Below are 16,868 nucleotides of genomic sequence, written 5' to 3'. Positions count from 1 at the left end.
TTTCGGACGTGTGCTCGTCAGGTAGACAGCTTTGCTCGGATTTGGAGCTACCTGTCCGTGATGTTCCAGGAGGGGGCATGCAGAATTGAGGAGAGGCAGTACCCTAGCTTTGGAGTTAGCCACTAGGAATTGCTTATCATTTTGTGACTTTTGAAACACTGACGGCTTCAGTTTGTTCATGTCTTTGTTTAGTGTCTTTTGGCGATGATTAATATTTCCGCCCTTTCTTGTTGGATATGTATATTAAATACTTATGATCTTTTATATCTATGAATATATATATTCAGGAAATGTTGAATCATTTCAGTTACCGTTAGGTAACCGGTTTTGATTTCCGCATTATATGTTACTTAAAGTGATGTCCTGGAAAAGAAAGGTTTTTAAAAGGAAACAATTTTATATCACCAATTCAAAAGAAAAAAATTTACTCACTTTTCCGCGTAATAAATAAAGAGTATTTTTCGAGGCGTTACAATTACCAAATTCTCTTGTTTCTTTTCTTCTATTTATTCTATGCACTTTATATGATTGTTTGTGGCCAACGCTGTGCAATGATCGCTTCCGCTATACCAACACACAATGCCATTGCACCCCTTAAATCATTCTTCTTCCACTTTACTTCGCTGCTAAGAAATATGTTGAAGTCCTTGACATCATTCTTAAATAATGTGAGGTTAGCAAATTTCATTCCAATCTCAAGATGCACATGTCCTTAAGATGTGTGTTTATTGAAAATTGGGTATGCACTGAATGTATTTCTTTCATCATAAGTAGAAATATAAGTATGCATATACTCACTATTTGATGCATATCCATGTTCCTCAAAAGATGCTTCAACATTTTCTTCATCTATCGCAGTTGCCTTCTTTTTTGGTATTGTCTTATTTTTCTTCTTTCTTGTTGTCTCAATTTTCTTCTTTGGTTTTGCAGACTTTTTCTTAGGAATTTTGTCCTTTTTCCTTGCACTTAACTTGTTCTTCTTCGTTGATTTTGTCTTCTTCGAGGTTCCTTTTTTGTTACAACTTCCTTCTTCAAAAACTTCTTCATTTTCAGCTACTATAACTTCTTCATTTTCAACTACTATAACTTCTTCATTTTCAACTACTATAACTTCTTTAGCAGGTTCTTCAACAGTTTTATCAGGTGCTTCAGTAACAGATACTTCAAGTGCTTCTTCAAATGCTTCAGAAGCAGCTTCTTCAAGTGTTTTTCAATGACTTCTTAAAGTGCTTATTCATCTACTAAATCAATTGCTTCAGCTGCAAAGTGAAGCAAATCTTAAGCAATGTGTCCTTCAACTACATCATCTCTATGTACATCATCTTCAGACACAAGAAGCATTTCAACATCATTGTCACTTTCAACAGATGATGGATCACTTACAAATTCAGTGTCATCGATATCCAATACTAGATCTTCAAAATAAATATGCACTACACAATTACCAAACTCATTCACTTTCTTAGACTCCAACACTGCAACCATCATGTCATTACATCATTGTCTTTCTCTAATGGCATCAACCTAGTTTCCTAAAAAAGAATCTTTGGGGTTTAGCCAATACATAGCTTTGAACTCATGATATCTACATTGAGTGAATAATGTCTTAATGTCTTTGATGTTGACATGGTCCATATCCATTGGTGGCATTTTTTCAATATGATCGTGATTATATTGAAAATATCCCTCATCATCTCTTGTAAAACGACCACCATATTGATAGAAAGGACAATATTCCCAGACATTTGCATCCATTGAAGAAATTGTATTTAATGTTAGTTTGGAAACTAACAAAACAGAAGCAGACAAATAACCAACACCCGACAAAAAAACAAAAAAAAACGTTAAACAATTTTAAATGTTTGGGATCACTAACAATATCAAAAACCATAATGGATGTATGCACACTAACATAACACGAAAACAAAAATTCAACACAAATCCATGAGATAAATGTTCATTGATAAAATGTTAACCTGTACCTTGGGAAGAAAAAAGAAATCTTGGTAAAATGTTAAAATTCGAAACAACATACCTTAAACGAACGAGAATAAAAATATTGTTGTTAATGATGGACTGGGAACACAAGCTGAACATCACAAGTTGTGTACAAAGGTAATGAGAGATGAATGTGAATGACACAACAAAGCCCAAGGATGAAAATGGAATCGTCTTTTACTTCCTAGTTTTAGATGGAATAAGACATCCAAGATGACGTCGTTTTGAATGTTTTTTTTAATTTAAACCAAATGACATCATTTTTTGTTATCAATATAATAAATTAATTAATTTTTAAACACAAAATATTTTTCAAAAGAAAAAATATTTAAAAAAACATTTTTAAAACTGAAAACGATGTCATTTTGGTTTTCAATGTAAATAAAAAAATTATTAATCATAAAACAACGTCGTTTTTTGGTTAAACAAAAAAATGTGGCCCGCTGAGGTATGACAATGGCGACGTGGGATTAGGTCATTAACGTCAACTGATGGGTATTGACTAAAGGACTAATGTGGGGCCATATTAAAATTGTTGGGGACTAAATTGGTAATTTAAATTTATTATGATGTAAACACTCATTTTTGACTGGGTAAATTAGTTTTTGACCCAGTGGTCTCATTTTATTTTTTACTCAGAGTTCCTCATTATTTGTGCGTTCATGTGGTCCTACTTGCACCTAGACCCCCCAGTGGTCTCGTGTTGTGTCTTTTGACCCCCTAGTGGACTCATTTTATTTTGACCTAGAGTTCCTAATTATTCGTGCATTCTCGTGGTCCTCCTTGCATCCAGACTCCCTAGTGGTCTCGTGTTGTGCTTTTGACCCCATTGGTCTCATTTTATTTTTGACCAAAATTTTCTCATTATTTGTATGTTCTCATGGTCCTCCTTGCACTCAAACCCCCTAGTGGTGTCATGTCTGCCTTTAGACCCCCTAGTGGTCTCAACTTTGCACTAGGCCCCCTAGTGGCCTTGTGTCATATCTTTTGACCTCCTAGTGGTCTCAACTTTGCACCAGGCCTCACAGTGGCCTTATTTCATATCTTTTGACCCCCTAGTGGTCTCATCTTTGCACCAGGCCCCTGAGTGGCCTCGAGTTTTATCTTTGACGCCCCAGTGGTCTCATTTATAGTGGTATAAAACATCATTTTTTTTAACTTTTCCCACCATGTGTTATTTCCCAGTCAAAATCCGATCTTTTTATCTTTACTTCCTTCTCACCACGATAACTTTAGTAACTTTCATTACTCTTATTATCTATTAAGAAGAAAGTAAAGAGGGGAAATTGTAAACAGTCAATTTTGATTGGGGTAAATTAGTTTTAAAATAAATTACTGAGTAAATAGAAATTGGAGTGTTATGTTAGGGGTGTGGCAATTGGGCCTTGGTGAGCCCACTAGGTTAAATATTTAACCATAATTACACCCTTATATAATGCTTAACTTAGCAACTCACAAAAGGTAATCAGCAAAAAAAAAAGGAGGCAACCCTAATTTTTGAAAAAAGAGGAAAAGGCATACTACGAAAAAAAAAACTTGATAAGGAGAGATGGGAGAGACTAAAACAAGAGCATTATCTTCTTTATCTTCCCAGAATTCTAAAGAGGTAATCTTCTCACTTATTCTTCCTCTCATTTTGTTATTATAATGTGCCTCCGCTATTAAATAATGGTGATAGTAAAATAAAAACCATTGTTGTTGTTGCCACCGTCAATGTGGGCGCAGTCGCCACTACCAACAGCGGGTGTATGCCCAGCCAGCCACATGGGTTGTCCCATTTGGCAACCCTAAGTTAAACCTCCAAATCAATTTTATTATGAACCCTCAAATCAATTTTTAATCTAAACCCCAAATCAATATTAACCTAAACTTTCAAATCAATTTTTGATCTAATCCCCAAATCAATTTTAACCTAAACCCCAAATCAATTTTTAACCTAACCCCAAAATCAATTTTAACCAAAATCTCCAAATCAATTTTAAACCCCAACACTAAATCTCCAATTTAATTTCTTTTTCTTTTATTCACCTATTTATTTTTTGTTTCTTTTTTTAATTGTTTTTTTTTACTTTATTTGTTTTTTATTCTATTTTTATTATTGTTTGTTTATTTAATAAGGTGTATATATATATATATACAAATACAATCAAAATTATTTTTCAAAAAACAATGAGAGGTAATGCAATATGAGACTCATGTCGTGTCGCATTTCCTTAAATTGACATTTTCAAAAATAGCTTAATTAAATCAATGAGAGGTAGTGCACTTTGAGACTTGTGTCATGTCGTGTTACCTTAAATTGACATTTTTCAAAAATAATTTAATTAAATCAATGATAGGTAGTGCACTGTGGGACTCGTGTCGTGACGCGTTACCTTAAATTGACATTTTTCAAAAATAACTTAATTAAATCAATGAAAGGTAGTGCACTATAGACTTGTGCACTGTCGCGTTACCTTAAATTGGCATTTCAAAAAATAATTAATTAAATCAATGAGAGGTAGTGCACTATGAGACTTGTGTCCTGTCGCGTTACCTTAAATTAACATTTTTCAAAAATAACTTAATTAAATCAACGAGTGTATTGCACTATGGGACTTGTGTCTTGTCGCGTTACGTTAAATTGACATTTTTCAATAAATAACTTGATTAAATCAATAAGGGGTAGTGCACTATGGGACTCGTGACTTATTGTGTTACCTTAAATTGACATTTTCAAAAATAACTCAATTAAATCAATGAGAAGTATTGCACTATGAGACTTGTGTCGTGTCGCGTTACTTTAAATTGATATTTTCAAAAAATAATTAATTAAATCAAGAAGATGTAGTGCACTATGAGACTTGTGTGTTATCGCGTTATCTCAAGTTGACATTTTCAAAACAATTTTATTAAGTCATGGAGGGGGACAATGCACTATGGGACTCGTGTCTTGTCACGTTATCTTATCGTATTATTTAAAAACGAAAAAAATAAATAAAAATATATCGACTAATCAACTATTTTCTGAAAGAACTACATAGCATTGATTTCTCTATTGCAGCTAGAGATACGTATGAGCAGGTATTTTCTTGTGAGACACAAAAAAATAAAAAATGTTTTTTTGTCTTTCTTTATTTTGTTTAATAATGTGAAGGTAAAATTAATGTTTTGAATAAATATTCATGATCTAGGTACCATTTTTTATTTTTTATTAATGGACGGTATGAGGTGTCTAATACCTTCCTCATTTGTAGACTCCCAAACTAAATTTTCATCTATGAGCATATCAATCTTATTTTTAAAAATTGATTTTTCATGTTTTCCCTCTAAAAAACATCGATGATGACTTCATTGTATTTATTTGCGTTATTCATGTTGTGCCCATGAAAGTGGGGTAGCAACATATGAACTAACTTGATAAGGTCGAAAAACATGAGCGACCAAAATGCACATTACTCTAAAGTTTAATTCTAATTCTATATCATGTTAGACCAAAATTCCAATTGTCATACAATTTTCAACTCTAATTCTGATTTTGGTTTATTAGAATAGCGGGTTCATATATGTTGACCAAATGACACTTACATTTGTTGCATGAGTGTATGTATATTTATGTTAGCTAAGTTATATAGATAGATAGGTGTAATTAGGTGTAATGAATCAAACGAAAACAAAAAGTATGGTTCGGTTCGGTACTATGGTTTATTCTAATTATTTTCTTAAGAAACTTATTTAATTAGTTCAATTCACAATTCTATAAGGTCTGAAATCGTGATAACTGGTGAATAATTAAAAATTAAGTAGTACTTAATAAAGAGTAATATGATTCTCCCTCTTGTAGACTTGTATAAGCAAAAGATAACTAAAACCATTTTTTATAACATATGTTTAAAGATGAGACTACATAGAAAGGATAACGTAATACCAAACTTAAAAAAAGATTAGTTTCTTACCCAAAAAAGTGATTAAATATTCTTGGTAGTACCAAAAAAACTTATATATGTGTGATAAAGTTTAACATATTTCATTAAAAAAAGTGAACACATAAATTGAACCAAATAATTCATGAGTAGTTTAGTTTCGTTGGGTTCCAACTATGAAAATCAACATAAATCAAATTGAACTATCTTTTTTTGTTCGGTTTGATTCTATCCAAAAAAAATTGAGTCAGATTGTTATACCCCTAGATAAACATGCTTAATAAAACATAGTTATTTATTTATAGAGTAAATATCAATTTCAGTTTCTCATGTTTTTTGACCTTACCAGTTTGTTCTCTCAAAATTTGAACAACTCAAAATGGTCCTAATAAATTTTAAACGTTGGTCAAATTAGTTTTTTATCATATTTTATATACTATGGACTAATTTGACCCTACAAATGACTAATTTGAGCTACATTTTAAATTGTTGGGGACCATTTTAGGTTTTTCAAATTTTGAGGGTTCAAACTGGTAAAATCGGAAAACATGAGAAACTGAAATGAATATTTACTCTTATTTATTATATAGAAAGTTTTTCCTCTAAATAAAAGTTATATTATAATATATAGATCAAATATGCACCTCCATGATTAAACTCTAATCAAACTCTCAATTTCCCATAAATTAATGCAATGATAATATTAAAATATTACACTTACTTTTATTCATTTTATATAAACTAGTTACAAATATCAGAATTGAGGAGTATGATTTATTCCGTCAAACTCTAGCTTCTATGAATGGAATTTGGAGTCCTCAAGCAAAATTTGATAGGGTAATCAAAGTGGAGTAAAGAATGTCATAATACATTAACTATTGAATTATGTTATTTAAAGGCACTTTTAGACTTCATTATCAAATTAAAAACTTAAAAAATAAACACTCTAGGATTCACCTTTTTTAAGCAAAACGAATTAATAACGAGTACTATTAGAGTACAAAGATGATAACACGTTTCAGACTAATAAAGAGAAACAGCCACTATGAGAACTGCAGAGGAATCTTTCCTACGAGGAATTACTGTGTGGCCAGGTAGAGCTATATTATTGGTTATATATATTTAACTGAATAATGTATAATCAATAATTGAACTATCCTTAAAAATAATGTTGATTTTAGCTCAATCGGAAAAATTTCCCTAACAAAAAAATTGTCTATTACGACATAAAAGAGTTCAACTCAAAAGATAAGTTATTATGATAGAGTAAAAGTCATTGTAAATGTTTACTGCTAAACATAATGTTAATTTAGAATCCACACAAAGGTTAGTCTACCATAAACAATATAATACTTAAGTTATTAGTCCTTTAAATAGGATTTTTTTTCTTATATTTAAATCCTAATATTATGAGCATATTAAAATAAAGTTGTCTTAATTTTTATTTAATAGTCTAAACTGGTGAGTTATATCTTTTGTTCTAAGATGTGTATTAGTTTATATATCCTTTATTTTTTATTGGCCGGAAATTTTTTGACCAATAAGAATAAAATGGTATATAAAGTGACACACATAAGAACAAAAGATGTACTTCCTTAGACATTGGCGGATCTAGATCCAAATTTTAGGAGAGGCAACAATATTTACTTACAATTTATAACTAAAATTAATTAACAAAAATACAAAGAAAAATACTTGATTGGTTAATAGTTAAAAAATTTAGCTATTTCTTTTTCAATATAAATTATTATGTTGTTCATAATAAATTCATCATCTATCTTACTACATAATTTTATTTGTTTGTCTTCATTGCTGGAAATGATGTTTATGTAGTAGCTAAACCACATTAGTTAAGATAAGACCAATAACTTGATAAGACAAGATCTGACTAACGACATATAGTTGAATTTTTTCAAACTTGAATGACTAACGATAGCAAGAACAAAATTTTGAAATTGGCATTTCAAACTAATCTTCTTTTCTTATTGAAATTCATATGATGGAGTTTTTGCACAAAAATACATATATTATCAATATTAAATGACTTATAAGCATCATTAGACTATATATTATCAATACATATATAAGTGGTTTCATCAAATATAAAATTATTACGAACTCGAATAAAGTCATATTACTATAAGGAACATCTCCACGCGTAAGATAACTTTCATCATGTATAATTTTTAGAAGGACTACGGAAGTTGTAGTGTATTTATTTATCAAGCTATAAATTAAACATATATATGAGTTTCAAATAGTATCCACATAAAGACAATATTAGAAGGTAAGAAGGAAACACATCTATTATTCTAAAAAGTATGATATTCTATGTGTCACTTTTTTATAATTTAAAAATATAAAGTTTAATAATTAAATATATATTTTGGTCAAACACAGTAAATAACACATGGAGTAACATATTTTTTAGGACAACTATATGAATTTTATTAAATAAAAAAAGTAAAAAAGTGTTATGATAACAAGTTGGTCATTTACTTCATTATTATTTTTCTTTTCTTAAGTCTATGCACATGGTTGTTACACTCGTTTAGTCACTTTTTGCCATATTTCACAGTCATTAGTGACAGATATTCCAAGGAACCAACCAGCACTCGTTTTGTCAACATTTTAAATAGTTTTCACCCAAAAAAGTAAAACGTTTTAGTATGATCATTACATTGTGAAAATAATTACTGATGACAACTTTCTATAAATAACTAACTCAAACCAAGTAAATTGGTGAACAGTGACTAATTTAATATTTGAGTGTCATATTTATATATTATCGGTATATGGACATTATATTAATCATCATTTATTTGTATTATTTTTGTTAAAGAATCAACAATGTTTAAACATGAACAATAAATAATACTATAACAGTATATAAAAATTACCGACTATAAGTAGATATATATATTTTTTCAATATTTCTCAATACCAATGAAGCATTAAGATCACTTTGGTAGATATGCTCTGCACTAATGTACCCAGACTTGATATATTTAATATTCATGTGCCACCAATTAATTATCTACCAAAATATCTTTACTAAAAAAATAAAAGAAGCAATGATAAAGAAACCCACTTGTGTTCCCTCATTTTTAGATATTAAATATTTAAATACTGATAACTTGCCTAAGTTGAAGGGTGGTCCTCTCCATTTTCTATTATGCGTGTGGGCCAGCGTTGCCCTTACAGGACCACTCGCATGCTTTGCCACCAAGATGAATATCCGTAGAGGATTTGTTTGTCTTTAATTTAAATTAAATTCTGTTCCATAAAGTTTTTACACCTACCAAATTAATATTTGAAAAATTAAAAAACTCATAATTTTCTCCAAAAATATTAAATAGTAGTAAGGGATGGCAATCAGGTCAGATAGACACAAATAGTCATAACCATTTCTACTCGCACAATTTATGGGTTCTCATACGAGTACTGGGTATTTACAAGTACTTAACGATTTTTTAATTCTAATTATATTTTATGATAATCAATATAAAAATAATTATTACTTGATTAATATGATATATAGATAGTTCTATGATTAGAGTTTAATCACTAGAATTTATTATAAAATAATAATAAAATAGACAAAATATAATGTTAAAATAGTGATAAAATATTTAATTGAAAATATATGCGGTACAGGCAGAGCCTCTATTATGACTTATTTGTGGATATCTATTACAGATATTTTGATGGATATCCATGAGTCGGATATTTTTGTCATCCTTATTCAAATTAGTCATTTTATTATTATTTTTTACTATCATTGATATATTACTTTAACTCATATTTATAATCTTATAGTATTATTTTTTATATTTTCAAGTTCAAAGTAGTATAAGTAAAATTTTATAAGGAACAAATTGAGTATTCAATCTCAATTTGATTATATTCAAAATGATTTTAAAAGCAACAAAATAAATACTCCACTTCTACTTATTTCATCGTATGTGTGAAAGATTTTGATAATTCTTTTTGTAATACATTTTATAATTCCTATGCAATATTTATTAACTTTTCCCATTTGCCTGAGTAAAAGCTTTAATTATCTCTTTTTCTATTATTGTTATTGAAACTATCAATTAAAGAGCACTATACAATATAATATGTGGACAAATTATATTCTTATAATATTTTAAAAACAAGAAAATTAACTAGAATTATTGGTATCACAATTTAGTTATAAGTTTCTTATAAATAGGATTATGGTGTCACTTTGCATTGGATCAAGTATTAAAATATATTTTTGCTAGGCTAGAAGAATACAACGTGTTTGGAATTCTTTTTATAAACAATTTAGCAAAGATTGATTGTTATAATTAAAATGACAAGCCAAACACCTCTCTCATGTAACATGGCCTTAATCATTAAATATCATTTTGTGCATGATGAAAGCTTAGTAAATTGAAATGTTTCCCACAGAAAGAAGAAAAAATTGTAAGAGGTATAAAACACATTAAATTTAAAATTTTAATATTTTATCAATATTTTACTGGTTGTTTCATATAAGTCTTTCTCCCTAAAAAGTCAACGATAGTTGAAAATAATTGAGAAGTATAAAACTCTTAATACAATATTTTCTCTCTATATATATGACTTTAATATCGATCAAATTTCAATGTAAATTTTTTTCTACATTCAATACATCGTTCATTAAATATATAGTGTTTTTTGTTACAAAATGCATACACAATTCTAAAGAAATATTGTTTAAATCGTTCTTATAATATAGTGTAATGAACCAAAAATAATAAAGAGATATTGACTCATATATTATTTGGACTTGTCTCCACAATATATCATGTTTTGTTTAACTTAATTGCATTTATCACATTTTTTGTTTAAAATATTACACTTATTTTTTATGCAGGGGTGATTAGTGTAATAAAAGTATAAAAATTATGGGAGGGTTGTGTAGATATAAAAAAATGAGGGGTAATTTGTATAATTTCACTAAAACTCAGGGGTGTAAATGTAATTTACTCTACTTTTAATTAAGAGTCATGATTAATTCATAAATAACAGCAAACTTACATTATCCATAGATAGATAATAATTATATAATGGCAACAAAAGGGTAATAAATTTATGTAAAAAAAAGAGTAGTAAGTTCAGTAGCCTATTTAAGGCATGATGATTAAGCTTAGTTGAATTTTAAATATTAAAGATAGGTTTATCTATTGATCCATGTGCTAAAGAGGATTAGGTAAATATCAATACCTTGAAAATCTCACATTAAATCCCTTGGGAATAGTAAACATAAACGAAAAATGAAATACCCTTTCCTAATTCATACTGTATGCGTTTTAAAATATCTGAAAAAGAGAAGAATAATACATATTAAGAAAGGGAAATTAATTTTATTAAAATTCAGAAAAAAACAATATTTGATTTCCTATTTTTTTAAACTTTATTCTTATCTCTCTTCATTTTCTCTCTGACAACATTATTGAAAAATAATCACTTAATACTCTGCAAAATTATAAGTGGAAAATACTTTGAAACAAATTTTATACAGGCAGATGAAGTAATAGTATAATACATAATGAATATAAATCAAGAATGGGAACAGGCATTTATCTATGATTTCTTATGAGCAGATTTGTTACAACTGAGTACATATGACACAAATTGATTGAAGTAGTTTAATTTTTTTTGGTATCCCTCAACCTTTTGGATAAAGAACTAATTCATTTCAGGATGTGTGGCTATCACTCCCAATAAATGTTGCTGACATAAATCGAACATTTGACATTTTGGTCATCCTGTCCCTTGGAAATCTAGTCAGGCCTTACACCACTAGATCAATATATTGTTGGTTTGAATTAGTTTAACCTAATACATATAACCTGCTTAGAGTTGCTTGTGTTATTTTCATGTTGAGTGCACAAGAAAAATTCAACACTTTAGGCAAAATGAAGTTATAGACAAAATGCATAAATGGACTGCACAAATTCAAAGTAAGAAGACACTACATATAAGATATTAACATGTTTACATCCTTCACTAAAAAGGATAATCCTAAAACACACACAATTAGTATAGAACCATAGCAAAGACAAATTCATTAAAGATCAACAGAAGCAGGTAGATTGAAGCACCTTTGCATTTTAAAATTAATAAGCAGTTAAATGTGAAAATTGCATCTCCTTCAACATCTCCATGTTGAAATTGAGATGAGATACACTATCAGGAATCATCTGCAGTAAACATAAGTGATGCACCATTGAGAACCCTGACATGAAGAGTGAAATGCCTGCATCTATACATATTACATAAGTGATGTGCACAAGGTTTTCATGATACATATTGCAATAATAATTGCCAAATTCAGTTCATAATTCAGTAATCAAGATAGGCTAAAATAAGAGTAAAACAAACATTCTTATCCTTGACGAATTCGTGGCCAACGAACTTAATCCATCTAAGATTATGTCTACCAACGAAGTCAATGAAAGATCACCCCTTTTGCCCCTAAGACTAAGGGTGAATATAGGTCGAATGAGGTTTTGCCTTAAACAAACTGACATGTATAGCATATAGAAACATGGGTCTGACCTGTTTAAAAAAATTTAAAGTCTAGGTCTTAACATGTTTACCTGTTTAAAAAAATTTAAAGTCAGGTCTGACCTGTTTACCAGTTTAAAAAAATTGAAAACCTAGATCTGACTTGTTTAAAAGTTAGCATGACCTCTTATAGCCTATTTAAAGGCCTATTTCTTTAAATAGACCAGCAGATTCACCTTTAAATAGTCTAATAGACCTACTTTTAACATAGCTCATCTAACACTAACAATTAAATTATATTTTTGTATACATTTTGATATTAAAATTTCATATATAATAATTATATTTAAATAGTATAAATGAATATTAATTGAATATAATTAAATAGGCCAATCTGTTAGGCTAAGTCTTTTAGATGGCCAAAAGTCTGGTTAGTTAAGCTAAATAGGCTTTCTTAAAAACCCGAGTCTAACCCGTTTATGGAAAAAGCAAGGTCTATCCTAGCTTGTTATAGACCAGATAATAAGTACATGATAAGTGGTCTAACTTGTTTCCACCCTTACCTAAGACTAACATGGCATTCTAGATGCATCCATGTGGCATTCTAGATGCATCCATGTGGCATTGCAGATGCATGCCATGTGGGATGAAGGACGAACATGTTGCGCATTTGACTCTTTTAAGAGAAAGTTGGTAGACATAATCTTTGAGGGTTGGTTGTCGCGAATCTTTCAAGGACCCCGAATGACATTTCACTCACTAAAATAATGCATGAACTTAAACATAGAACCCATTCTAGGCTAAATTGTTTGATTCATCCAAAACAATTTGCTTTTCAATCAAGATAAACAAAGACAGCCACACATAGTAGATGATGGAAATGGGGAACAACATAACACCGACATTGAAAGTGACATACCAGTAATAGAGCAGTAGAATCCAAGGTTCCAACCCATATAGTTAAGAGAACATTTAGGTTCGGATTTCATAAATGAGCCTAAATCAACAATTACATAAACTAAAGTAGCAAGTTATGGAGCACCTTGAAAAATATAAGCAAATGAGCGGCTGCTCAACATCTCCAAGTTGAAACCGAGATAAGTTCTTTTCGCTGCCAGCATAAAACAAGAGATGAGTGCCTTCTCTCCACTTGAAATCCACGCACCGGTGCCCTCTGCACTAAACATTCAGCTTGAGCTTCTGTGAAGTTACTAAATGTGAATGGAGAGAACCCAGTTTGAAGAAATAGATTCCTCCAAGGAGGTAACGTTTCCTGTGAGCGGTGGTGGCTCGATACAATTTTCTTAATGGCTGGTTGGATGAAATGCCTCTCAATGATTTGGAGGACATCTGAGCTCACATTTACCGCATCTAGTGACTCAAGCAAGTCTGAGTAACATTGAAGAGCATGAACTACATTGGTGGAAAATGGTACATCAATTCGGTCGCAGTTTCTGTCCAATGTGACCACCACTTTCGGCCTAAGCTGTTTTACAAAGCGAAGGACTGAAGGAAACACCGATGGGTAATTTGTGAAACAAGAAAGTGGCAAATTCACAGCAATTGCCTCATTATCAAAGAACTGACCAGCCAGAGGACAAGTAGAGTTCAGTGATTCAATGCTCAGAACATTGAGCTCAAACGACATGTTGATGTCCTTGGCATATTGGATCAAATTTTCTCGGATAAAATTGAGCTCAACATCATTGCAAGTAGAGGGAGATACAATAGCAGTAACTTTAAGCGAAGTTGAACCATTATTTCTCAAGGCAAGCTCTTGCATAAAAGAAGACCATTGCTCTCCAAACCCCATGTCAAAATCAATAACGTGAATTCGATCAAACCTTTCCATAGCTTCGATGAGGGCTTGATTACAAGTGAAGTTGACAAACTGAAGCACAGGCGATATCTCAGAAAAGGACTTGTAAGCTCCAATTTTGAATATGAAACTGATGGGCGAGAAAGCAAAAAAATTGCTAATGTTCGAGTTGAGCAGTAACTGCAAGGCCTCCTTCATGTAGAAAGAAGCCCTCTGAAAAGGCTTACCAACTGGGGAGAGCTGGTGATTGAGCCGCGCCAATATCCCTTGCGCAAGTACCGGATTACCAGCTTCTATCAGCTCAGCAGTTTTGTATAGCTGGTCAAATATACTCTGCTGAAGCTGGTTGCTTGCATCATCTCCAGTGGAATTCACCTTCTGCTGTTTTGCAGATGGCATAACCAATGATTGTAGCTGTTGCATATGATGATGAGGAAACAACGGAAGCTGTGTTTGCTGCCTCCTAGCAAATTGCCCTTGACCATAGTCCAAAAGGGGTAACCTCGGAACCTGATAATTGTTTTGCCCAACCGTGTCGGGCAAAGGGCATTTCGCTTGATGCTGATAGGAAACTCCCTGCTCTTGCATTTGAGGGTATGTCAATGGCACAAAGAAAGAAGGGTTCTCTGAGAACTGAACTTGATTCTGGTTTAACAGTGGCTGAGGAATGATAAGTTGAGGCTTCTCATCTACTCCACCAATCACTTGCTGCTGCTGCTGCTGTTGAGAATTAACCACACCCGGGGACGATGAAACCAACATAGGATTGTTAGCAGAAACATATATTGATTCCGAGACAGGCATAGAACCAGTCTTTGCATTGTGACCATCTATATTCTCAACGAACGAGCCGCCGTGGTAATTCCCTTGCACGGAAGGGTCAATAATACTTACCATATTCAACCCTTGGTCCACAACACCAAAACCCCTGTCCAAATCAACATTTTGAGACCCACAACCACCATTTTGGAAGAGCTTGTTCAATCCTGCAGAAGGGTCTTCAACATCACCCATGATTAATCTCATAATAGATTGATCTTGACCTTCCCAATCCTCCATTCTCATACCACATTTTTCAGGGCTTGCTTCCAAAGATGCATGAGGTGTGGTATCTGAGAGGGTTGTGGCTGCAACAATTGTGTTGTTGCTGCCAAGAGAAGAGGACATTGTGGAAGAAGATAAAGAAGGGTTTGGGCTTCTTCTTGAGTCAATAACCCTCTTTGTCTATGCTCTTCCACTTTTGTGGTTGTTGAATCAAAAGCAGTGAAAACGAATCTGAAGAACAAAAATCAAACACTCCCTTCCCTTGAAATTCCTCAAAAGGCAAGGGCATGGCCTTCATCTAACAAAAGACAACAACAATATGGGTTTTCAGTGCCCACAAAACCAACCACCACTCAAAAGACTCCAGATTTTTTTCTTCAAAAGCTGGCACCTTTATTCCACATACCCACCTAGAATCTGTATCAAAGATGCAATTTTGACAAATGGGTTTGGTTTACAAATCCAGAAACAAGGCTTAGATGAAATTATGGTTTGGAAAAAAGCTTTCAAAATTTTGGTAGGATAATCAAAACTGTTAATAAAAAAACAAAATAACACACATGGAAGGTTCAAAAAAAGAAGAAGAAAAAAAAAACTTGAGCACCTATAAAGCTTGTCCTTTACTTTCTGGATCTGTGGCTTGTTAAACTCGAAATAGTTGCAGTAGCAGTAAAGGAAATGAAGCCATGAATGTGATTCTTTTCTTGATTGTTGCAAAAAGTAAACAACTTGAGATCCTTTAAAGCTTGTTCTTCACTTTCAGGATCTGTGGCTTAATAAGGTCCAAATAGTTGAAGTAAAAGAAGAAAGCCATGAATGTGATTTTTATTATTTTTCTGCGTGGAAGTGAAACACTCTTTGTTACTTGTGTTTTTTGGGATGGAGTGCTCTTTCTCTCTCCCTCCCTTTCTCTCTCCCTCCCTTTCTCTCCTATGTATATACTTTAAAATAAAATAATAATCTTCAACTTTAAATATTATTATTTTATTTTATGGGTAGGGTTAAAAACGATTGGAATCAGATTTTAGCTCAATAAAGATTTGCTCAACTCAGAACTCGACTCAAGTTTAATATAAATTAGTTTTTAGCTTAAGTCAAACTCATTAAAGTTTATGAACTTCAACTCGAATTGATTTATTTGGATAACTAAATATTTAATTCATTTTTAGAAAATATTGTAATGTTACATATATAAATATGAAGATGGATCCGTTGGATTTAAGAAAATGAATTGTTGAACTTGAGTGTAACTAGTATAACTTAACTTAGGTGTAAAGATATGTTTTTTCTATAAATATAACATTGTTTATATACATAATAACAATAAAAAATGCATCACTCATCATGGTAAAGAAATAATCAACATTAAAAATTAATTGATATATATATATATATATATATTGAGTCATCACATGAATATAACGAGTCGAATTGTGTCCAGCTCAAGTTCGACTTGTTTATTTAATGAACTCATTTTCCAACTCAAGTTTGACTCATTTGGTTCATGGACCAAGTTTATCGAGTTTCAAATAACTACTGAGTTGGTTTAGTTCATTTTTAGTCCTACTTATGGGTAAGGAATC

At 31.3% G+C, this 16,868-nt stretch overlaps 1 protein-coding gene across 1 annotated transcript; it reads right to left on the bottom strand.

Annotated features, from left to right (window-relative positions):
- Positions 13,181-16,172, bottom strand: LOC109363017 (scarecrow-like protein 6). The gene is given in 3 exon segments (XM_019609172.1): positions 13,181-15,457; positions 15,459-15,583; positions 15,890-16,172. Coding segments are annotated over 2 exon segments (2,088 nt in total). The 5' UTR covers positions 15,890-16,172; the 3' UTR covers positions 13,181-13,494.

Source organism: Lupinus angustifolius, chromosome LG12 (assembly GCF_001865875.1).
Source record: "Lupinus angustifolius cultivar Tanjil chromosome LG12, LupAngTanjil_v1.0, whole genome shotgun sequence".
NCBI classification, from domain to species: domain Eukaryota; kingdom Viridiplantae; phylum Streptophyta; class Magnoliopsida; order Fabales; family Fabaceae; genus Lupinus; species Lupinus angustifolius.
This window is presented reverse-complemented; position numbering and strand designations above follow the sequence as displayed.